The sequence below is a fragment of the Copadichromis virginalis genome, linkage group LG3 (assembly GCF_057382275.1).
Source record: "Copadichromis virginalis isolate Kocher_CV1m ecotype Utaka linkage group LG3, C_Virginalis_male_GT1.1, whole genome shotgun sequence".
NCBI classification, from domain to species: Eukaryota; Metazoa; Chordata; class Actinopteri; order Cichliformes; family Cichlidae; genus Copadichromis; species Copadichromis virginalis.
The window spans coordinates 35782878-35807671 of NC_140620.1; the positions used below are offsets into that span (position 1 = coordinate 35782878).

Here is a 24794-nt window from a genome sequence, read left to right on the forward strand (position 1 = left end):
GCACCTGGCCTGGGGATTTCATAGCTGCTGTAAATAATAGAACCCTTTCCATGTTCAAATAATACTATTAGAACACATTAGGTACTCAAAGACATTGACATAACTGCAGTAGTCGTTGTTGTCCACATCCTCCTTCTGGAGGAAAATGTCAGCACCAGTTATGACCCACATGTGCAGTTCAAATGTGGGCCACACACTCATCCTTGACTGACAGCACTGACTCACGGTGACTGCGGCTGTGTACACTCAGCCACAGGTCAACCCTTATTGGCCCAGATGTCAGGGGTGCCTTGACATTTGGGTCGCATGCAACCCACGCAACATTTAGAGTGCTGTAAGTAGGCCTTAAATGCCAAATGGAGCCCAAATTAGAGGCTAACATGAAATCAAGGAAATCACGCAGCACAAGCACAGATGACAGAATATGCATGATGCAAAAAAAATCTACCATAAATGCCAAAAACATCACAGTTTTGTAAAAGCTTCTTTCTGCCACTGGAAAAAATGTAAGAAAACAAAACAAAACAAAAAACCCCAACATAAATCAAAATGTCGACTTGGTAAGTCAAACTTATGAGAAAATAACCTGAAATTTCGAGTTAAGAAGTAAATATTTTGAGATCATAATCCAGATTTTTTTTATTTATAGATGGCAAAAATGTTTTGTTTTTTTCAATAAGGGAAAAAACTTCCATAAAGATAAGCTTAATGAATAAAAAAAAAACCCAAAAACGAACAGATCCTATATGTTCAGATTACTTTGTATTGCTGTCCTTTTGTGAATATACAGTAACATTTCTCATTTCCCAGCAGGACATGCCAGTACAGCGGTAACTGTGCAGCTTACAGGTTAAATAAATTTAAATCTTCTTAGTCGGGAAATAGGGAAAATTCAGTCTTAGCTGCCCTTGCTATTCAGTTTAAACAGGCAGAATTTGATTAGGAACCACTGCTGTAAAACACAAATGAAATCATAATTAATGGATATACATTTACAGATCTCTAATATTAGATTTGCTAAGTTATCAGTCTTTAAAGCAAACATCTCTGTGACCTGTAAGCAGAAATGAATATCAAGACTGAGGGAAGCCTGTTTAAATCCCCTCAATATCGGCCAGGAGGCCACAGGAGGGCTCCCTTTGCAACAAGCTCAAGCTTTCTGTATTTCACCCACTTCAACCAGATGCAGCATCTCAACATCTCAAATTCTGAAGTCACAAACACGTTCTTATAGAATGCAGATAAACATGCAAAATAAAGCTGTCTCACTGAGCGTTTTCACACTTTAAAGAACAACTGCATCCTAAATGAACAGGTATAAAAAAGAGAGAGACAGGATTTGTTTTGTGTTTATTTATTTCTAATGTGTTTTATTTTTATTTATTTTTTTTTATCTGTCCACAAAGTTATATTAGTCACTACTATGTTAGGTCAGTTTTCCCTCACTGCAATGGCAGTAAACTACACAAGAGCCCAAACCCAGCGTGGTCCCCTCACCTCACAAAAGATTTGTCATATTACAAAAAAAAAGAACAATACCCTTTGAAATGACAAATGTATCCTTTCTGGAGAATTTTCTGATTTACAATCAGGATATAAGGTGCCGTTTTCACATCTATTTGTAAATTACAAGCGAGCAAATTGAAAATTGTGCAAAAAATTCGCTGATTTTTTAACAATTGTTTGGCAAAAAAATTAACTGAAGTCAGACAAACACAAGCAATCTTCTTGGAAACATTTGAATACTTTGTTAAATTGTCAGCTGATTTTGTCTCTATTTCTAATTGTGAATTATTCTAAAAATTGGGAATGCACCTTAAAAATCTGACAATACTCTTAATAGCTATTACAAAATTACAGTTTACAACTATTTAATTAAAAACAGAATTTGTAGTTGCTGCTGATACACAAAACATGATGTAATCTTATTTCTTCAGGGCAATAATCAACTTTGAGAACATTTTTTAAGCAACTAATGAATAAATACCAGACAAGGGTAAATACCACAAGAAAAGAGGGCAGACTCTACTCGGTAACAAGCAGTTTGAACTTAACAGTAAAGTTTAACCGTAACAATATAGACGAGCTAGCTAACACAGGATGTTATACACTCTTTTTGCTTCAATAATCTTTTGGCAAATAAACTGTTACATATTAAACATGTCAATCTGCTCTGATGTCTTAGTATCTCAAGACAAAGGTAGGCCTGTTTGTAGTCTCCTATTTGGCTAAATGTACTTTTAAATTTAGACTAAACAAGTTTAATAGAAGGAAAACCTGTAGCTACCATTAGCATTGCTAGCATGAGTAGTTTTCTTTCCTTGTGTTTACTATGTGTGGTTGTTCAGCACTCTGACAGTGATTATATAAATGACAGAGGACATATACAACCATATTTTTTATTTTCTAGATCAAAACACTGCCCAACAAGATGCCATTGTTGGTTTAAAATATCAAGGCATTACCCAGGGTCAGTTAGTGGATAACGTCTTCCTCAATGCATTAATTATAACTGATTTCACTGAACAGCAGTACTATTTTTTACACAAACTAGGCACATATCTAATGACACAATAGCAGCTTAGCTTTTAGAAGTCTTTTTTTCTCTTTTACACCATATATAGCTTATTTATGTTTTGCAGTCATGTCATTGCTAATAACATGATGGCTAACATGATGTTAACTTGTGTGCTATTTCGGATGTGTGACACTGCAGGGTGACTAAGGCCCCAGACACACAGGTCTAGAGATGAGGCTGTGATCATCTGCCAACCACCAGTTGCTAGCAAAAAATGTTTATTCACTGACTAGTTGGTGAAAGCCTTTATTCCTAGAAAACTGCTACAGTCGCCCACGGTTTACAAGGAACATGTTGACTTATCTGCACACACTTGCCAGCTACTCTCAGAGCAGTAGTAAAACTTTTGCCTTCAAAGCAAAAGCCACATCGTTTAAAATTACTTGGCTTTTACTTTGAAGGTGAACATTCTCTGTTTGTGTTGCAATTTTTTTCAAGGTTTAATGCCACTGAGGAAGCAGTTTGCGAGTGTTTGCAAATAATTCACCAACTTGTGTAGAAACTACAGGCAACCACAACAGTTTGTTAGTGGCCAAAGCAAGAACAACAAAATCTTCCTTATACCACTCTCTTTGAGACCACTTTCAACTCGCAACCTCCAGCAACCACTTGCCAAACAGTCTGGGAACAGTAGCTACCAGTGGTTGTATCACATCCTATATGCAGACAACTTTCATGCAATGTGTGTATGACGCCATGTAAAAAACTGCTACACCTCAATGAAACAGTAGGAAGGTGTTCAAAGTATGAAAAAATAGAAATTGCTAAACATGTTAGGTACACCAATTGTGCATCCTTGGAATGTAATTGTGCATTCATCAGTTTTCAGGTAAGCACATCCTGGTTTCCCTGTTTTCAAGTCACTACAAAGCCGTGCGTGTGTTTGTCTTACTCCTACTAAACTACACCTTCAAAAGAGTAAAATGATTAGCTTAGGTACAAAGATGATTTTTGTTTCTTTGCAATCAATTTGGAAATAATGAGGCCTTGGCTTCATTTTTACATTCAAATCTTTTGTTTCTTTTGAAAACATGCCACAGCTCTGGGACTTTTTGTCATTAGACTTTTATGATGATTGGCAGTCCATTTTATTCCCATCTGCCAGCGGGAGGAGTTGGAGGGACCATTGCTCGGGTTTGTGCTCTCCTTAAAAAAACACAACATCTCTAATGCTATCTGTACAACATTCAACAACACATTTCTCTTGATTTTTTTTTAACCATAATGCTAAAACAATAATACTTATCATTATAAGAGCATTTTTCCATCTCAACGGCATTGAACAAACACCACACAAACTGAAATAAAAATCTAATAAAGGCCTCAATACCAGATAGTACACGTCACCTTCAAGTGGTGCTAGAGATAGACTGTTTACAGAAGAGAGCAGGACATGGAGGGAGAGCAAGCATGACGAGGGGAAAAAGAGAGAGTAAAAGGAAAACGGTGAATTATTTTGTTTCCTCTAGTGTATTTGATTTAGTGTCACATCAGACATGTTTTGGCACCTCATGAGATTAAACACAACGTATATGTGTCTTAGACTTGGGCTTTGGTTTACCAAGGGTTAGTATTATGACCCGAAGTTCTCTAACCCTACTTCTACAACAATTTTTACTTGTCTAAGGGTAGGTAGTTCATTCTTTTAAGAGTCTAGCCATGCTAGAACATAAGGCCTAGTGACCTTGTTTAAGGCCCAATGGGCCTGAAAAAATGGCAAATAATAAAAACAAAAACACAAGAATAGAGGGATCAGGAGGTGAACACAGGAGAAGATGATCAAGAGAATGGGCTGATGTGTTGAAGGGGAATAGGAAAGAGGAAAGAGAGTGTGTCGATATAGGCTAAGTGCTTTTGGTGAGTTTTACAAAATATACCAGGAAGTGCTTGAAACAGAAGGCACGGTGGCATTGACAGTAGTTGTTAAAGGAGACACCACTAAGGGACTTTCACTACAAAACTCATAAGGTGCTCTAAAAAGGGAACTTAATCACATTAATGCACATTAAAGAGTGGTCACAATCATAAATTACCCCATCAATTTGAGTCTTAGCAGATAAATAGAGGCTGTTAACCAGTGTAAGAGAATATTAATGCCTCACATTCATAAATATACCTTCAAACTAGGATAAAGAAATGATTACTGGATGTTTCCACATAAAAAACAAAATGCACTTCATTTTTTTCCTAACCACCAGTTCAGTGGTCGAATATCTGATACACTGACAACCTAGCTGACTGATTTTGCTAATCGATGGGGTAAATCTACTGAAACCACACATTTACACACTTAAAAATGACAACCGAAAGTGACAACTGCCATTGAAAAAACGTTTGGTCTATTGATAAAGTCAAAATGAAAACAACTACTTTGGGAACTCAAAAAATAACTTGCACAGTGCTCTGTATAGACATTCCAACTAGTCTTAGCTCACAAACATTATAATCAATATCACCTATATTGATAACCTTTTTCTGTAAGCATCTTGAAAGGAAAATAAACAAAAGTCTGCTTTTTTTTTTTTTTCGTCTTTACAAAAGCTACACATATTCTACTGGGATGCCTATGCGTTTGTTAGTGTTTTAATAATTACTCCTACCATTGTCTTTTCTTTTCTTATTAAAACAAAAAAAAGAAGAAGAAGAGAGGGAAACTACTCATCTAAAACACACCGTAACCCAAGAGTACAGTTTGTTTCTTAGATTTAGTCTTGTCTGGCAGCTAGACTGCTTTCTTTGTCGTTCTCTACCTTGTAAAAAGTTAAAATTTTCCTTTTTTTTGACACAGTCGTAGTCTCTTCAAAACAATGTGTCAGTTGATTGTATTCAGGAGCTCAAGCGTCGCCCCTTCAGCCCTCACACAGACTCTCGCTCTGTGTTCAGTTGGTGCCTTTGCATCCCCAACCAACAACCGCTACCATTGTAAACACTGAATGTTGAACTCTGACCTCCTTTTTAAGCGCTCAGCTTTTGACCTTTCCTCACATTATATGACATACTTTTTTTTGTTCTTTTCAAGCTGAGCCACAAACAGCTACAGTCTGTGTCAAGGACATTACACTATGATGTAGCATTTCTTTTACAACTGAACTATTCACAACACCCTAGAACCACTTTTAACAAATATATTGTACTTAAATCGTTTAAACTGTATATTCAGATAAAATGAACGATCTATCAGAGCCTCGATGGGCAAGGATACCAGAGACTCTCTCGACGACATACATGAACAGGCACTAACTGAAAACAAATGAACAAAAATATTACAAACTTTCTGTTTTTCTTTAGCACAGTCATCAAGAAACACTTTTCTGACAAACAAGGCAGTGATACATACTTGAAGGAAAGCACATGGCCTGTAACGGTTGCCTCATGCCTTAAATTAATAAAGAATAGCTTAGCCGAGGTTTGCAGCTTGAAACTTTTAGACTAAACTTTCCTCCATGTCTGTTTGTTGTAGTTTGAGGAGGAACCTGAAGCTGTTCAGTGGTCAGTCCGTCAGGAGAGCATCTAGTCGCAGCTGGCTCCAGCATGGTCAGTGTTGTAGTCTGGGATTTACCAGTCCATTATAAGTGTGGGATAAACGCACGACTCTAGAATGATGCAGGACTTTGCCCTAGATCTTTCGATTATCAAATTGGAGATCATCGTAAAAATCACCCATCTTTCGGTGAAGTCTGAAAAACAAATAGAAAATGTGGACGACAAAATCCTGAAAAGATGCGTCCATGCGCTTTCTTTTTACAGGAATTTTACCGTATTTTGTGGTGGACCACAAAGCCAAGGAGACAAATAATGACAGAGGAAATACCATAGCTTTGGCTCTCCTCTTTGTCAAGACTCCTCAGGACTGCCCAGAAATGAAGGTATGACAGGGCAAAACCATAAACAACTTCTCTCTATGTAATACTTTCTGCCCTTTCTTCAATTCTTTGTCAAAATTTGTTGGAAAACAATAAACCCAACATTCCAATTTAAGCGGTGTCATTGAAAACATTTTAATCTCCTCAGACTCTATCCTCCTCCCCTCCAACGTGGTTAGAGCTCAGGGCTGGTGAAAGAGCGAGGGACATCCTCAGGTCTTGGTCTTGTGAATCCTCCAGACTGCTATTCTCCAAATTCTCTTCAAATTCTTCATCTTGTTCATCTCTCTCTTCATCAATTTTGCCCTTGAGTTCAGGAACATCTGTTACATTCTTTGACACTGAGGACATGGAGTTTGGGTGTTCAAGAGCATTACCCAGATGTTCTGCTGTGTGCTCAGAGAGACCATTAAGAGTTTGGGACTGAGTTAAGGACCATTCTCCCATGGAGGCCTGGGACTCGGCCTCACTTACGTGCCTCCATATTGTCAGAGGGTCGAGGTCAGAGGGATCCATCCTTGGCCTTGTGGTCTTTGAGGTTCCATCATCATCCAAGATCACTGAAGAGCTTCTTTTGCGCCTGGACTTACTGGTGTGGTTGACCTGGAGATGCATGGCCATCAGCTCTGCTGATGATGTTCGAAAAGGACAAAACAAACACTCGCTCAGTTTGACCCCTGTTGAACTATCCTCTACGGCATCCTCACCACCTTCCCTTACACTCATGCCTCCATCCTCCTCCATCCCTCCAAGACCAGGAGAAGTGCGACGGGACAGATCCAGTGGTTCAAAACCACCCTCCTGAGTTGATGGCACGGATACTTCCTTGTCACTTGATGCTTGAACCATTCGGCTTGTAGTAAGGGGCTTACGTCGTGACACCTTAGGTGCCTTTGGTGGAGGAGACTCCCTGATCCAGCTTCCTTCCATTCCACCTTGGTAAAGAGCGCCCATTACTCCAGACAGGTACCTGTACTGGGTCTCTAGGTCAACATCCCTTAGAGCTGCTAAGGCCTTTCGATGCTCCCGCTGGTCTGGAAGTCCCAGGAGCCAGGACTGCTGGCTGGGTCGAGAGGCGGGGTTGTCTGTTGGAGCCCGGTTGACCGGGCAGTGGTTGGGTTGAGATCGGCGCTGCTTGACCAATCCAGAGGTTCCAGAGGTCAGACTGTTGATAGTGGAGGTGAGACCAGAGGAGGAGGAATTTGAGGCAGCTGATAAGGCATTGCGTTGCTCCCTGTGGTGCCGCTGGAGATGGTACTTCAGAGAGCCAGATTGAGTACCCGCATAGTCACAGTGGGGGCATTTGTAGGGTCTCTCACCTAGAGAAAACACAATGAAGAAAGTTTATTTATAGAACAGTAAAAATAAAGCTAGAAAAATCTTTTAAAAAACAGTGGGACTCATTAGATGCTCCAAAATGAATGCCCCAAAATGGGTGTTCACTGGGTAAGAAGGAAAAAAAATATCCTGGTGATTTTAAGTATTTTTATATTACAGTTAGTGAAATACCTTTGTGTTAGTATTAATGATATCATATACCAGCTATTTTATGGCATACACAATGTTGATTTCACATACAGGATGTTTTTTTTTTTCTTCAGTAGAAACCTGATGGTACTCACCTTTGACCCTGAAAAACAGTTGCCTCTTATACACACATATACAGTCATGCAAAAAAGAAAGCTTTCACAGGTCCTTGAAGCCACATGATAAACTATGAATACTCTTGAGACTTCCATTGGAATTAAATACTTAAGTAGTACCCAGGTGCTGCTAATCAAATATGCTTGATTAAATGATCATCAGCAAGTCTGAGCATTTCTATGAAAGCAGAATTTTTAGAAGTTTTCTGGTCTGGCAGGTTCAGGAGTGTGTTAATAAAAGGACACAATCTTCCCAGGAGTGGACGTCTCTGCAAAGTCCCCCCAATTCGACACTGTCCAACAAACCGCAAAGGACCTAAGAGCTGCATCTCTGACTCTACAGGCCTTAGTTAGCATGTTAAATATTAAAGTTCATGACAGTACAATTACAAAAAGATTGAACAAATATGGCTTATTTGGAAGAGTTACCAGGAGCAAGCCTCTTATTGCTAAGAAACACAAGCATACAAACTGTTGAGCACAGTTGTGAAACAGTGATCATTTGGGCTTGTTTTGCAATCACAGAACCTGGGCGCCTTACAGTCATTGTGTCGACCATTAACTCCTCTGTATACCAAAGTAATCTAGAGTCAAATGTGAGACCATCTGTTTAATAGTCAAAGCTTGTTTCAAACTGGGCCATGCAACATGAGAAAGATCCCAAGCACAGCAGCAAATCTACAACAGAATTGCTGAAAATAAAAATTCAAGGTGCTGCAGTGGCCTAATCAAAGTAAAGATCTCAACCTGACTGAAATGTTGTGGTGGGACCTTAAAAGAGCGGTTCATAAGCCAATAAACGAATCATGTTTTTTCACAGGAAAGCCAGTTTTGCAAATAAAACAAGGTCAGATTGATTTTTTCCAATATCAATATATACTTGTACTTTTTTTATGGCAGCTAAAATTAAATTTCCCTGCAAATAATTCTTATTTTTTTAATCAGTTTTACTCCTATTTACTGAGGACTATCTCATGGGTACACTCTGTGTGAAATGCAGACCTGAGGACAAATTTCAGCAGTCTAAATCGTTTCATGTGTAAAAGATACACAAAAAATGCAATCATTTTTAAAATAGGTTAAAAGTACTTTCACTATGCCACAGCACTTATTGCAAAATCGTAACATTGCAAATAAGTATGGCAAGCAAGTATTTTGCAAAATTGCAGCAAGTATAAGCTGCTCAAAGGTCATTTGAGCAGTTCTGAGTAGGAGGTGCAGTTACATGTTTTAAAGAAAGATGGCAGTATTCCATTACTCATTAAAAATTACACAGCTGGGAAAGATAAAGGGGATGATGTTGAACATTAACATCAGGAAACGTTAAACATATGAAAAACGTAAATGATCTTATTCCCAAGAGTCAAAAAAGAAAAAACTGGTCACATAGGAGGAACGCAGGCGCACGTACAGATGCAGGGACAACTTGATTGTGTTGGTGAAACAAACACTAAAGACGGGATAAAACTCTCGATGGGAAACGAGATTCTGAAGAGAGCATTATCATAATTTGATGCATTTGCTTTAATTACTGACCATGTGATAATCACTTGATGGAACAGAGGCAGTAGTGTATGAGAAAATGAGCAGTGCATGATTGGGAAAAATATAAACGCATTGAGATAAGTCCTTTCAGCTATAAAATGAGTAATGATAATGGCAACTCTTAAAAAGACTTCACACTGTGCATTTTTTGGCTGCTGTCTTTATGGGAGGTTCTCCAGTTAGTAGTGATAGGTGGCATCGCAAAAAATGAGAGATGGGTTTTAATTTTGATCAAATACATCACCTGAAGGCAAATAATGAAAAGTGACGATGAGTCATGCTGATAAAGGCTTATGAATATGGAACATTAATTAATAGTATGAGTGTGAGTGGTGTTTGAGATTCTAACTTTCATTAAAGTCCAACTAGTTGGTTGTCAGAAATCCTGTACTCAGTTTTTCCTCTTTTTTTCTTTTTGTCCTAAAAAAGTTTATTAAAATGTTTTTTCTCTTTACAGTATTTAAGATGGATGTTAAAGATTTTTGTTACAGATTCTTGTTTCAAAGACAGCGAATTCTCTGCAATTTTTCATGCATTTAATATGTGCATTATTTAAGATAAGATAAGAAGATTTAGTATTTTTATGTAATTGACAAGAAATAAATGTGTCTATAAAAATAAATAGGTTATTAAAAAAAAACATCAAACCACACCAGTTTCATTTAGCTAAATTTTGCATTATACAAATCGAAATAGAGACATGAGGATTACTGTTTAATTAGTGGAGAAGACATGAAAAGGTTTTCTTTTGTACCGTTTACTGGTAGCGATGTTAGAGGCCAGTAAGAGAAGTGAGCAATTTCCCTTTTTAATCCCTGGAGTGGCTTGATTTTTTCCCCCCAGAAACTACTGTTAATATACGCTCAACCAAGGCACTTAAGCTGGAGTTGCTCTGGTGGAGCAGCTCAGTTGCCTGCAGTAGAGGGCTATGATTAGTGCTGGCCAGGCCTCTGGGGTAAAATCTTTTAAAAAAAGAAAAAGAAAAAAACTGTAGTTCTAGAAAAGCAACGATGCTCAATGCAACCTTTCCAGGGATTTATAAAGGTTAAAAAAGTAAACATGGTTTGTTAAACTCACAGCAGTATCTCACCTGTGTGAACTCTGAGGTGCACTTTGAGATGGTGTGAAGAGCGAAAGGCTTTGCCACAGTAGGGGCAGTCTTTTATCCCTCTGCCACGCACTCGCTCCCTGGTGGGAACTGAAGGTATGGAGGAGACTGTCGTCAGCCCATTTTCTCCTGCAAGTAGGGAAGAAGGGAAAAAAGTGGAAAATGTAAAGATAGCAGCTAAGATTCTAATGACAATAGAAAGTTGAAAGTTGAAGTTGAAAAACAATGTATTCTTATATGATAGCAAACAAACACAAACCAAAGAACTAGAAAAAACACTCATGTCACACCTTTGAAGCTTGAGATGACAGAGTGAAACCCTGCAGCCCCTCCAGCTTGTTGTGATCCACCACCCATCAATTTTGATTCCTGTCTCAGTTCTGCCATTTGTTGGGATCCACCGCTGTGTAGCTGGGATTCTTGTCTCACTTCACTGCTGCCTCCTCTTCCCAGCCCCACTCCTCTATGATGACTGCTCCCTTCCTCTTCGCTGCCACCTCCTTTCTGGGGCCTCTGAGTGTGAACTCGAGCATGAACTACCACCTGCTGTAGACTGCGGAACAGCTTTCCACAATCTGGGCATTCCCATGGCCCTCCTGGTCCTCCGGTCTCTTCTCTAGGATCCAGGCCTCCAAGGTAGGCTCTGACTTGGTCGACCTCTGTAATCACTGAACTCCGCCCCGGGCCTCGTTGCCCTTGCTGCTGGCCTCGCTGATGAGGCCTTTGTTGCTGAGCTACCGCCAAGCTGCGAGCCACCAGCTGCCACCAAGTTGCCTGATCTCCTCCTTCTGAAACTGTTGCTGGAGTTTCCCCGGTTCCCCCTGCTCTAGTCGTTCCCCCTCCTCTTCCCGAGTCTGCTCCCCCTGCAGTACCACTGCCACCACCGTTTCCCATCTCTGCTACTTGAGCCACTGCTTGAAGTCTCTCCATGCAGCTAGCCCCACTGCCATCACTAGGCAAACCGAGATAGCCCAGGATGGCTGACTTACTCAAACCCATCCCAATTCTGCCTCCAGTTTCTCTCTCTGGTCTTCCCTGACCTCCTCTGGCACCACCTCCTCGCTGAGTCAGAAGGAGACTGGAGTAGAGGGCGTTGAGGGAGCTTTTAGACTGCTGCTCAGCACTTCCTGGTCCCCCAGGGTTTCCCAGTCCAGCCTTGAGGCCAAGTTTGTTGAGATGAACTTTCATGTGATTTTTTAGGAACCAAGGCTCCTTGAAGCCACGGCCACATACCTGACACTTATGGTCCAATGAGTCCTTGTGCTTTCGCATGTGTCCCTTCAGAAACCATGACTGCGTAAATCGCTGTCCACAAGTGTCACAGCGAAATGCTGGCAGTGGAGAGGACCCGCCCACTGCAGCAACTGATGTCAGCTGTGGGTTGCTCGGGGTTGGGGCTGGCGTGTGGGTTGGCGTGGGTACTGGGGTGTCGGGGGTTGCGATGATGGGCCTCGAACTGTAAGCTGGTGGAAGAGCAGGTACATCGGGAGAAGGGTGGCACTCCTGTAAGTGGGACGCCAGGCTTTCTTCTTGGCTGGCAGAATAGGGACAAAGAGTGCATTTGTATGGATTGTGGAGAATGCGTACATGCCGCGCCAACTCTGAAGCTGTTCGGAATTTTCCTTTGCAGGCATGGCAGCGAAATGTAGGCGTGATGGAAGCAGATACGCCCTCCCCGGTGGCTGAAGAATAGGGAGAGGTCACGGACACAGGGTCCTCTGTCAGCGGAGGGGTCAAGGGTGTGCTGTCATCCAGTAAAAAACTGGGGTTCTGGTCTGTCTGTAGTCCATCATCAAGACCTTTGACCTCACCATTGACTTCATCGTCTTCTGTGAGATGCTGGATGAGAGCCCCAGGCAGTAAACGCTGGTTTGGGTGACTTCTGTGATTCGGAATTAGGTCTTTGTGGTTCTGCTGGATTTTGAGGTGCTGCTTTAGTGGAGCTGAAGGGAGCCCAGTCCTATACAGAGCTGAAGCTCGCCGGTCTCTGTCCAGACTGTGAGCTCGTGCATGAAGAGACAAAATACTTTGGAATCTGAATCTCTTTCCACATACATGACAGGGATACCTGAGTGCAGGCCCCGAGGAGGCCCCTCCAACTCCAGGTGTGGCCCTGGTAACAGTATCCTTCTGGAACAGCTGGAGGTCTAGTTCATCACTACAGTTCCCACTCTGTCCTGAAGACAGGGCCAGCTCCAGGGCACCACACCCGAGTAATGGTGCTGATGGTGTATCTGGCGGAGAGGAGTCCAAACAGGGGCTGCATCCAGCTTCTTGTCCCCCTCCTCCTGGGAACAAAGCCACTGCCGGCGTTGGGGATGGAGGTACTCCATCCAGCCCTTCCTCATCATCTTCTTCATCAACATCATGGTGATTGCTGTTATTACCCTCGTGGAGGGGGAACGGAGAGAGGGGGAAATAAGGCGCAGTGTCCGGGCTCTGGGGGGAAGGTTCGGAGCTGTGAATGGGCAAGACAACAGGGCTATCGGGGAGAGAGAGCTGAGTGTGAGGAGAGGAGGTCTGGGGGCTGTGGTCTAGAGACGGCAGCGTTGGGGGCGACTGGGTCTGCTCACAAGAAAGAGACAACACACACTCCGGTGGAGAATCCATCCTCTATCAGAAAAAACACAAAGAGAGGGAGAGAGACAGATAATGAGCGGCAACCAGCGACTTAAGAAGGAGTTAAAAGTTAAAAACCTCAAGAAAAGGTTAAATTTGCATGTTGTGCATAATTAGCTTTTATAGCACAACCTTGGCCAGATTTTAAAAACTGCACAAACTTCGAGGGTATGAGTCTTTATATGTTGATGCATGCGCATATAAGAAAATAGAAAAAAGTCCTACCAGCATTGTGTGTGATGTTATGCCATTCTTTAGTGTCTCTGCTGAGGGGGGACACAGTCCTGTGGCAGTCTCCTCTTGTAATTGTCTGAGGACAAAAACAAGCATAGAAAGCTCAGAAAATTATTTGCAACCAAAAATCTAACAATTACTGCACTTGAAGTTGTTCCCACCCTTTTTTTTAAAAGCATGTTAAGACAATTATCTAACTAAAGACTTTAGGTAAATTAGGAATAATAGTATCAGCGTAATGCTTTTGAAATATCCAGCGATGAACTGCAGGTAGCAGAGTTTTGCCGAACAGGATTAAAAGCTATTTACACTAAGACCCTTTGAACAGATTTCACCCTAAATTCTGATTGCAAAGCACCAAATGCACACTCAACAATACATTTTAATGCACGTGCATGTTTACTACGAAGAAAATCTGTATTTGATCGTCACTTGCTCCTCAGCCTGCGTTGGTGTGCGCATTGAATGTGTAACAGGTGTGCACCTGTTCTGCCTCCTGCATGTGTTCAGCGTACATGCTGGCATACTGTTAGCACATATGGGATGATTATCTGAAGTGTGAACGTGCATTGGTGTGTGTGTGTGTTTAGGAGTTAAGGGCACCACCACAGGACACGGACTGTCCCAAACAGGATGGGCGCGCAATGTTTTGACTTCCCCACACACCCTTCCTGAACAGTCATACAGTAGCAGCGTTTTTTGCTTAAATCAGGCCCGGACGCACTCACACTCACAAACAAACACACACACTCACATATGGTATGCATGCACCTAGCCAGAACAATAAATCTGCTGTTTGGGTGTGGTGGCATTCACCCATACATTGCTTAGTCATGCTTAATTGTTGAAGTCATTTATATATGTGAGCTTATTCTGCTGCTGCCGCCGCTGCTGCTGTTGTCTCGACTGTACTGCGACTGTCACCCCAGATAACAGAGTCAGCTGAAACGTGAAGTGTGATACTGCGCATTGAACACGCACAAGCATTTTGGCAGGGCACGCTCACACGCCCAAATATTTTGAGAGCGCAGCACTTCGCCTCACTTCCACCGAATTTGTGTGCGCCGTGGCTGGTTTTTGTCCATCATTTTTGCAGGAGTTGAGCACCCACAACACAACAAAAAGGTCATAAATCACTGTGGCAAAAACAATGGAACATCTGTGCTCGCAGGTGTGTCACCCACATTTTTGTTCACATGGCGGTATGGTCACATATGTGTTTATATGGATTTGAGTATTTGTGTGTGTGTGTGTGTGAGTTACTGAGGCTTGATGACAAAGAGATTCTCATGTAGCCAGTTGACATTTTAGCTCAGCTATGACTCACAGGGATATCACACCATATCAATCACATAAACACACACACTTACACACACACACACACACTCTCTTACACAGACACAGACAGTCCTTTCTTAATCCACCATTATTGTTCTTTCTCTCACCATATTCCTCTCCCTTCTGTCTTTCTTTCTCTCCCTGATTCATACTTCTTCCCATCCCCCTCTCATTCTCTCGTTCCCTCCCTCCCTCCCTCCCTCCGTCTATTATTCACTAATTTTCTTTCATTCTCTCCCTCTCCCCTCTCTCTCTCTCCTCTCTTTTTTCTCTCCTGCAGTGTTGCCAGTTGGCAGAGTGCCAAGGAATGCTGATATCAGCTGGTAGATTGGGCCCTGCCAACATGGCGAAGAGCAAAGAAAAAAAAATGAGAAAGGAGGCAGACAGAGAGAAAGAAAGAGGGAGACACAGACAAATAGACAGAGCAGTTACAAACTGGGCAGCATTAAAAAAAAGGAAACAGTCTCAGAAGCCATGTGAACGAAAATGATTTAATTTGATTGGCAACATGGTGTTGAGGGTAAAAGCAAAGAAACCAAAAAAAGAGAAAGCGACATGCTAGAACAGAGAATAGCAGAGAAATCAGAGTAGTGATAGTGGCAGGCTGGGGCATAACATGAAGAGAGAGCAACATTTAAAAAACCATTTTGAAAGTCAACACAGAAATACACATGCAGACAGAGACGGGGGGGGGGTGCAGAAAGGGAGAAGGAATAAAAAGCAGGAAAAAGAGGGAGAGAGAGCGGCTATCTAAATGTATCTGCTGCAGTATTAAGTCTGATGGCATTATCATATGAATATCACCATCACAATGCATTGTTCCACCGTGACGGTGGCTGTCGCCAACCACCGGCCCTGTCATGCCAATAAAGAAAATTTGGATAGATTGAGAGAGGGAGATAAGGTGCAGCAGAGGATGCATGGGAAAAGGGGGCTGGGGGTGACTCGGGGAGAGGGTGGAGTGGGGAAGAAATCATGCTGGAATCAGGTGGGGGAGAAACACATAAAAAGCAGGTGTAAATTAAGCAAGAAGCGCACCGAAGACGACATTCTCACATCATCCACAAATGCTGCTCATTCCCAGTGTGTCCAAACACACACACACACGGCGAGCTATAAAATGGATTGGGGTAGGTACTCAAAGCAAGGGTGAGAGCAGCGTACAAAAATGTGACACCTACGTGTGTGTGTGGTGGGTGTTTTTAGTTTTGTGAGGGGAGGGGTAATAATCTGATTTTAAATGTGCGTCATGGCAATGAATATTTAATATTAGGTAATGTGATCCACGTAGGAGATTCACAATGATATTACAGACCAGCAAGTGGCCCACTTGCAAACCAGAAAATGGGGTCTCACCCAATCTTAAATCTTCACTCTTATCAAAATACAAGAGAAAGTGATGGATTTTCTTGAAACTTTCATTCAAACCACATGAACAACACGGGTTGTTGGCTATACACAATAATACATACTCATTTTAAACTGAGCTTAATACTGCAGCCCACCTGCAGTACCTTTGCAGCCCAACAGGGGGCCCTGGCCCATACTTTGGGAATCAGTGCTATAGACTTTACAAAACAACTTTCTGGTTTGCTTTAGATAAACACAAAAACTGTATATAAACAATGGTCTGGAGCCATGAGTGTAGCATAATTTTTGCCTTTTACACTAGCACCTCAACTAGACTACTCAACGAGGTTTTGGTCGTTTTCTATTACCACCTCAATGTGGGCGGGGTCGTTATAGCAAGGCAGCCCAAAAGTCCAGTGACGCTGTTTGCCTGCAATCCAAAGACAACACAACAATGGAGGTCGAGGCGATGGTACACCTGCTTCACGCACTTTGGCTTTTTGTCAGACTCAGGGTAAAAGAAAGAGCCAAGTAGGTGTGAGGCCATTGCCCAGCAGCCGTTGCCGGGTTTGAGTCTTGCGAAAGAGTTGCTCTCATGACTCCCTCAGTGACCTCATTTGTGGGCCAATCAGTGGCATGCGATCTTCTGACATCACTTTTTCAACTTGACTCAGGTCACTTGGAAAACAGTCAGAGTAAACGCTAATAAACTGCAGAGTACCCATAACTACCACCTAATGAAAAAACCCTAAAAACCAAGTTGAGTTTAGCTGAGCAGGTACTAGTGGAAAAGAGGCTTAATAGCCACTGTAGACATACATGCTAGCAGCTTGTCAATCACAGGATAGCCACACATTTAATCAGGCCCTGATTTATCGCCTAAATGTGATCACAATTTACAAAATAGACATCATGACATCATCATTAAAAAGCGAACCGCTGAGACCCTAAATTGCTCAGGAAAGCGTTTGCTGAGATCACAAATGGAGTGAAACGCAGGGTTTCTGAGCAACCTGGTTTCCTGTCGCAGCCACGGCCTGCGGGCCGTTACAAAGACTCCACGTAAAACGCACTTAAGCATTTGTTCCACTTCTCAGGCCCGGAGCTATAGTTGACTGCTGATATGCAACACATAATGGATTTTCCCATCCCTTCGATACAAACTGGATTTTCCTGCACTTTCACTGGCTTTTCCTATTTTTTCCCTTTCTTTTTTCCCCTGATCCTGAAATTTGCAGTGCATGAGCAGGAGTGTAATGACACAGTAATTCGCAAGATGACACCAGCTTTAAAGCGTCCCAAAGTTGACATTCCAGCAATTGAAATGCAGCTTTGTGGGTCCTGAATTGCCTTGACTGGAAATGAGGTTTTTTTTTATCATCAGGGTCACTATGTTTTGTTTTGTTTTTTTTAAACTGCACTGTTTAAATACTGATAACTACTCCTTGACTCAGATCACAAGGAGTGCATAACGATATGGCTGAATCATACGTTGCATACCTGGTAAATACTAGCTGAGGGAAATTTGCACAATATGTTCAGACAAGTTTTTTGTTTTTTTTTCTTTTAGCTGGGGGTGGGGATCGGGGGTGTCACTGTGTAAATATCCACCGAAGTGGCAGAGTTTTATTGTGAAGGCAGTCAGTGCAGGTTTGCACATGCACATGAGAGATACATGTTGTAATTGTAAATATATATCAGGGTGTGAACACCTTTCACCTAGTGTTCATAATGGTAACCGTGTGTGTGGGATAGAAGTGTTATACAGCTTCATAATAAATAGTGTTAATGTATCATAGGTTGTATATAAGAAGGGTTTGTGTATTGTGATTTGTAGCCTCATGAAGCTAAACAGTACTTTGAATGCCTCGTCACAGTTTGTGTAATTAAGCCTGACTTACAATGATCCCTTCATTCATTTCCTATCAGTCTGTGGAGGTAAATGTCAAAAGATTTAGAATAAATCTGAGTGTATGCTCTGCTCTCCTTGACCCCTTGTGACCCCTTGGGGATCTCGCTCTCAGTTTGGGAACCAGTGATCTATAGCAACAGCGACCTTTGTGTTGTTTGAAAATTAAGTCCTCCTCCACGTACCTAAAAATAGACATCTTCAAGGTCTCAGGCACCGGCCTTAAGGCATAAAGTAAGGACTGTGCTCATAGTCTGTGTGTATTTCTGTGAATCCCTACAAGTGCATCTTTCTTCCCGCTGCATTACTTGCACTCTCGTGTGATGAAGCCAGCGCGAGGTGAGGTGTCCTTTGGGGATAAGTGGGTGTATGAGAGACTGACCACAAGGAAGGGGGGAAAAAAACAAAGTGTGTGAAAAAGAGAAGATGAGAGCGAGAGGAAGTGAGGGGAGCCCGCTCCCTGTGCGGTACAGTATAATTTGGCCCTGTGGTTTTTATCGCGTGGTCACGTGGCGAACTTCCCCACAGCCGGTATTCATTTCCTTTACTTCACCTTTCCCTGAACCACCACTACCACCTCCTCCCTCCCCACCGCCGGCTTCGCTTCAACTTTGCCTGCCTCGCACTCTCGCTCTTCCCTCATCTTCAGCTTCAACAATGATAAGGGTGAACATCTCCCGCGCAGTCTCCGCCACCGACCGTTAAAGATGAGTGTTGCAGATTGCTTATACGGGGAAAAATGCTACTTCATGTGTATCGTTTTGATCGCAGAACGCAAGTGAAACGGCGATCTAATGGCTCGCATCTGTTACGCCGTTGACCTTATTCGAAAGGTACTTTAGCGGAGTTGAAGAAAAAGTTACATTAAAAGGAAGCGTCCCAACTTTTACCGTCTTTCATCTGCGCAAAGTCCAGCTTGAGCCAGCATTTCCTGCCTCACTGATGTGTTTTATGTTCCACTTCTCACAACCTTACTCCTTTTTGCTTCTTCCTGTCTAACCTCTCCTCCTCTAATGCACCATCCCCTCTCGAGCTCCTGCTTCTCCTCTTTTTGAATGAATTACTCCTCTAGCGAGAGAACACGAGCTGATGCTCGAACTTGGAGGCAACGTTGCAGTGCCAGACCCGAGCGGGCGAATCCCGAACACCGGAAAGCATCTCGGCAGAGAAAAAAAAGAGTCTCACTCCAACTCATACAGGCCGCGCCGTTCCTAAAACCAGTGAGTGGAGGGGGAAGGGGGGTGCTGAATGACTCGTCTGACTCAGGATTACGAGACTGATGCTTTAAAAGAAGAATTGGTTGGAGCATGTGTGTGGTTGTACGCATTCTTCCTAAAAGGCTTATGTGTGCACACCGAGGATCAGTTGCTAGGTTGGAGACAATCCTGCAGGTGAAACAAACATCCACCTGATCAATTTTCTCCCTACTGTCTGGGAAAAGGTTCAGAAACCTTTCTTCCATGAATGACGCCCCTTCCACTTTAGTGTCCTTAAGCAACACACTACTTTCGACCCCCTCAGGGATGCTCACCACTCACTGTGACCTCCCTGGGGTATTTATGTATATATATCAGATACCTAAAACAGCTTTAGTGTGGGGGGGAAAAGGGTAAGTGTATAATAGTAATGGCTTCATTCTTTCTTCACCCTGGGGAAATTTGCAGAGCATGTGTTCTCTTTCTTAGGAACATCTTGTTTGAAACACACTCTGTTGCACTATATTTTATAAAGACACATATAAATGGGAGGTGCCAGTACTTAAATCAACACATCCTGGTGTAATTCTGGGTGACTGATTGCACTCAAGGGCTCCCTGACTCTATGTATAGGCTGGAATGTAACATTTTATTTCTATTTTTTTTGCAGGGGATTTGAGCTGAAGAGTGAGGATGCACTCCAACAATGACTTTATGTCTTCTTCCCCACAGTCGCCGAGTACTTGCTCACTGGGGACTGTGGGGTTCTCTCTCTATTGCACAGTCTTCAGGTTACAGTATAAAGTGCTTTGATGCGGTGTCCAGAATGTTTTCAGACTAAATTGAGGCCAAAATAGTTCACACTTTCAGTTTTTCATCTGGGAAGGCATCTGTTGTGCTGATCTCAGCAGGTCAAATGAAATGCAACCAAAAAACACAAAAAGAGTTGTATTGTAACTTTAAAAAAGATTTGAGGGAGAAATTCAAATACTGCTTGCTTTCATAACATCGCACACCTTGCTGAAAAGCGCAGTCACGGGACTGCCACTAATGGAAAGTTGGAAAAATGTTTTGCTTATCAAATTGTCGTGTTTGATTTTTTTGTTTTTTATTCAGACAGTCTACCTGTACGCCTCTGCTGCAAACGCTGATTTCAGAGCTGGTCTTCCAAACTAAATGCGAGCGACAAAAAGTGGCAGACTATTTAAGTAAGACCCTAATGCTCTAAATACACTCTAATCCCGAGCAGCCTAGCAGAACTCTCAACAGTCTCAAAATGTCACAATGCAGTAGATTCTCCCTAACTGAGGGCAAGCAGGTGCCTCTCCCGCAGCGCACTAATGACCCAATTATATCAATCAGAAGCCTTGATTGGTGCTACACTCCTTTCCCTTTTACTCTCTCTCCCTCTGTCTCATTCTCCCCTCACATACAATCTCTTTCCCAAGAGCCACCTGGATGGGGTGGATGTGCCCCTTCAAGTACAGTACAGTATGTACAAAGATGGGAAGTAGGCGGCATTGAGGGTGACAGAGGAGGTGGAGGAGGAGGTGGATACTATTTGAACACAACAAGCAGACAGAGGTTTGAATGAAGCAAAAACCATTAGAGCCTTTTTAACATGGGGCCAGTGTTTTATATTCATTAGTACAGCTGGTTGCAGATGAGTATCTGCCAAGGGTTTGACATGAAATCAACGCCTTATATCTAATGGCAAACAACCTGTAGAGAGGCAGGGGAGGCTTTTTTTTACTAACAGAATAATAATTAAAAAAAAACAATGCTTGCGTTATTAGTTTTTGATCAAGCCCGGATAAGGAAAAGTAGCGTCTTGTTGCCAAAAGTCACTCTTGCAGGCGATGATCCAAAGAAAAACAGGGATTTGGAGTGAAGTCATTTCTTTTCTAATTGTCTCAGCTTTCTTTTCTTTTTTTCTTTTTCGCAGAGGGATTATGAAAGTTAATGTGCATAAACCCGTCTTGAAAAATGCCAAACCCTCCAAAAACATGCCTCATTTTAGGACACGCAAGCAATGTCAACCTACTTCCACTGTGCACAGGCTCTCAAGAGTGTGACATTTTGGGTAGATATGAAAAAAAAAAAATAGGGCATTTCAGGATCCCTAAACATATTCCATTGGATATAGAAAAAGGCGACGGGAGTGTCTTTGGTCAACCCAGATGACACGTCTGCGCCTTATCTCAAGAGGAATTTCCTCCTCGCCCCTGTGATGTGCGTCAATAACGTGCAACCATTTTCAGTACGCTCCTTTCCCCCCTCTCTCTTCTCTCTCGCGGCCATCTCAATTAGAGGCACATTAATGAAATAAATAACCATCAACAAACAATGCACTAATAAACACCCCCTCACACACACTAAAAATCAAATTAACCCTGCCCGCAGATGGTGTCCGCGCACAATCCCGCTTCCAAATAGAAACAAGAACAACAACCAAAAGAAAAAATGCGATTAAAAATCATGAACACGGGGGATGCAGGGTAGTCGGAGAAGTCGGAGGGTGGCGTGTGTGTGTCATGTCAGCCTATCTATCGCTCTCTCTCCCCTGCTCCATTTTGTTCCTAAATTTTCTATACAAAAGATTAAGGGAGGGGAAAAAGACGAGTGAGCGAGCAAGGAGAGGACGGGAGGGGGGAAAAGTGCCATCATGGATTTCATCTTGAATCCCTCTCTGCCAATCTACCACCGACATCAGTGCCCCCCTCACCCCCCTCAAAAAAAAGAGCCATCGTGTCCAAAAACGCACATTTTTGGACGAAAACCGGTAACTTATCTTTACTGAACACAATCTGGCAACACGCGTTTTGCACGCACACGGCCCCAACATTGCATGTATTGCCACACTTGCTATGCTACTTTCTGAGCGCTGAGGTAACGTTAGGACAACTAAACGGGTTGTAGTAAACATTGTAGTAAAAGGTGGCCGAAAGTATAAGGTTTATAAAGCACCGTTAAACAGTCTTTTCTCTTTTTTTGCGCGTATCCCACACGAAAAGTGGCGGTGCTTATCTCGGAAACAACGCACAACACAATGCCTAATGTGTGTCCAACAAAAGAATTAGTCAAGCTAATCGCATCTACCTACAAATTACGCTTTGTAAATCAACTTGCTAACATGCAAAAATCCACTTTTACGCTTGGACAATATGTCCGCGGCTTATCGAAATTCTCCGTTACGCACAGAGAACTTGGCTCTTCTTTAAAAAAAAAATACACATATATAATAAATAATAAAAATATAACCTACTTAAAAAAGAAGAAGAAGAAGACGCCGTTCTTTTTCAGAGAGGTTAAAGAAGAGCTGCCAAATTACCAAACTGCTCGCGCGGATAAAAACAAAAATTAAGAGCTAGCTTGCACAACTACTTAGCTGAAGTTGTGTCCAATTTTTAAACAAAAATAAACCTCCGAGTGACTTTTCGTGCACTTGCGAGCATTTTTAAGTCGCATTTCATCTCGTGCTGACTGTTCGAGTCGACTTGGTTTAACTGTTACACCGAGTATTTCCTCAGTTATGAGGGAAAACAGTGCATTTCTCAGCTTTTTTTCTTTTCTTTTTTTTTTGTCATGTCACGGCTTAGAAGCGGAGCTCCGACTGCTACATGCTTGTCGACCACGCGCGCACATACACCGGCTTACATACATGACACACACGTAAAGTGGTCCGGAGCGCGCGGTTACATGTATACATACATACATACATACATGCATGCCTCGTGCCAATCACTCACATGCGAGCACGCGCACACACACACACAGCCAAAGCTGCCAATGAAATAAATAAATAAATAAATGTGAAAAAGCGGAGTGAAATAAAACACATCAACAACTATGTTGGCCATTATCCCGCGTGTTGCCCGTGACAGAAGAAGAAGAAGAAGAAGAGAGAAAAAAGAGGCAACAACAGTCGCAGTAAATTAAACAATTTTGGAAATGTTTCGTCGCCGGTGTTTCGTGCCAGCACGCATAAAAGTGCATATATGTAAACATAGTGGTAAATAAAATGTAAGAAGATAAATGAAGATATAGGATATATGTTGAAAGTAAAGACTCAGTGTACTTACGGGAGAGGCGGCGAGGAGATTAATGACACGACACGTCATGATTACGTTTCACTTGAATTAAATACATTACGAGTTGGGAAAAAAATGGAAATCAGGGTTGTATACAAGCATACGCCGTTTCCCCCTCCCTCCGTTTGGTCACCCTCTTCTCTCTCTCTCTCTCTCTCTCTCACACACACACACACACACACACACACTATCTCTCTCCTCCTCCTTCTCCTCCTCCTCCTCCATCTCCCTTTTCTTTTCCTTCTCCCCTTCTCTCCTTTCTTCTTGCATTTTTGCCCATTTATTACACAGGAGTGAGTGAATGGGGGGGAGTGGTGGGGGGAGCATAGGAGAAGTGGGAGGGAGAGTGATGTAGGTTGGAAATGTTAATTATAATCTCAGCACGGGCACCATTTTACAACGCTGTCATCTCTTCACATTTGTATCCTAAATATGGCATCTGGGGTGGCGGGTAGCTGACAGTTAAGAGACATTTTTTTGGGGTGGCAGGAGAAGAAGGAGAAGAAGAAGAAAGTTTCACACCAACAGAAGTGAGATAAAAGTGATGACAGAGGCAAGAGGCAGCTAAAATGTTGTGGTGAGCCACCCCGGAAGCACATGGCCGCTATGAGGATGGGAAGAAACAAAGTGCACAAATTTCGATGTGTTGAGGAAGAGGAGGGGTTCCCAACATGAGGCTGGGTGACCAATAGGAGTCGCCCAGGGGTTTTCCAAAAGGTCCCAAACGAAAGTGTAGAGGTAAAGAGAAAGTGATGATAAAAGTACAGAATGAGTTTTAAAAAACTAAAAATGTTTCTGTCGAAACTGAACTTGAGGTCAGGCAGAGTTTCATTTCTAGAAAATGTAACAACAACATCAAAGGAAAAATAACAAGTCTGAGTCATTCTTTCTCTGTCTTTGAATGTTCTCCACATCTCCTAGCCAATGCACACTACTGTGTATTGCTGTACCCACTCTAATAGCTAAGCCGCAGCAGGTGCACCATGTCCACACCATGTACCAGCATCAATAGAGTTTGCATGAATAAGTCTCTGGAACACCCCATTTGTTTTGTCATAGACAGAAAGGAGTTTAGGAGTTTCTAATCATAGATCGCCTCTCCACCAAGTCACGCCAACTCCAGGCACGGTTTACATACACACATCAAAAGCACTGATGGCATGATAATTTGGGACCTTTAATGATTTATTTGAATTCTTTCCACTGTGAAATACGTGAACACATTTGAGTTCATTTCAGATTTTTTGGGATCTAATCAAGATAGGCTCAAATAAATGTCTGTTAGCAATATACACCTTTTGGCATGAGTCTAGCTCAGCG

General features: G+C 42.3%; 1 protein-coding gene across 1 annotated transcript; it reads right to left on the reverse strand.

Moving 5' to 3' along the window:
- Positions 1-1338: 1338 nt before the first annotated feature.
- Positions 1339-23613, reverse strand: znf219 (zinc finger protein 219). The gene is made up of 5 exons (XM_085450855.1): positions 23466-23613; positions 13582-13666; positions 11028-13350; positions 10720-10866; positions 1339-7760 (listed from the first exon to the last, which is right to left on the reverse strand). The coding sequence occupies exons 2-5, from the start codon at positions 13585-13587 to the stop codon at positions 6586-6588; spliced, it is 3651 nt and encodes a 1216-aa protein (XP_085306981.1). The 5' UTR covers positions 13588-13666; positions 23466-23613; the 3' UTR covers positions 1339-6585.
- Between the last annotated feature and the right edge of the window lie 1181 nt (positions 23614-24794).

What these genes read in the sequence shown, in the direction of transcription:
- znf219 (XM_085450855.1), bottom strand. An exon ending in TGTCATCTCAAGCTTCAAAG is followed by an intron (nt 10,867 to 11,027) that starts GTGTGACATGAG and finishes CCCTACTTGCAG; the next exon opens with GAGAAAATGGGCTGACGACA. An exon ending in GCACCTCAGAGTTCACACAG is followed by an intron (nt 7,761 to 10,719) that starts GTGAGATACTGC and finishes TGTTTTCTCTAG; the next exon opens with GTGAGAGACCCTACAAATGC.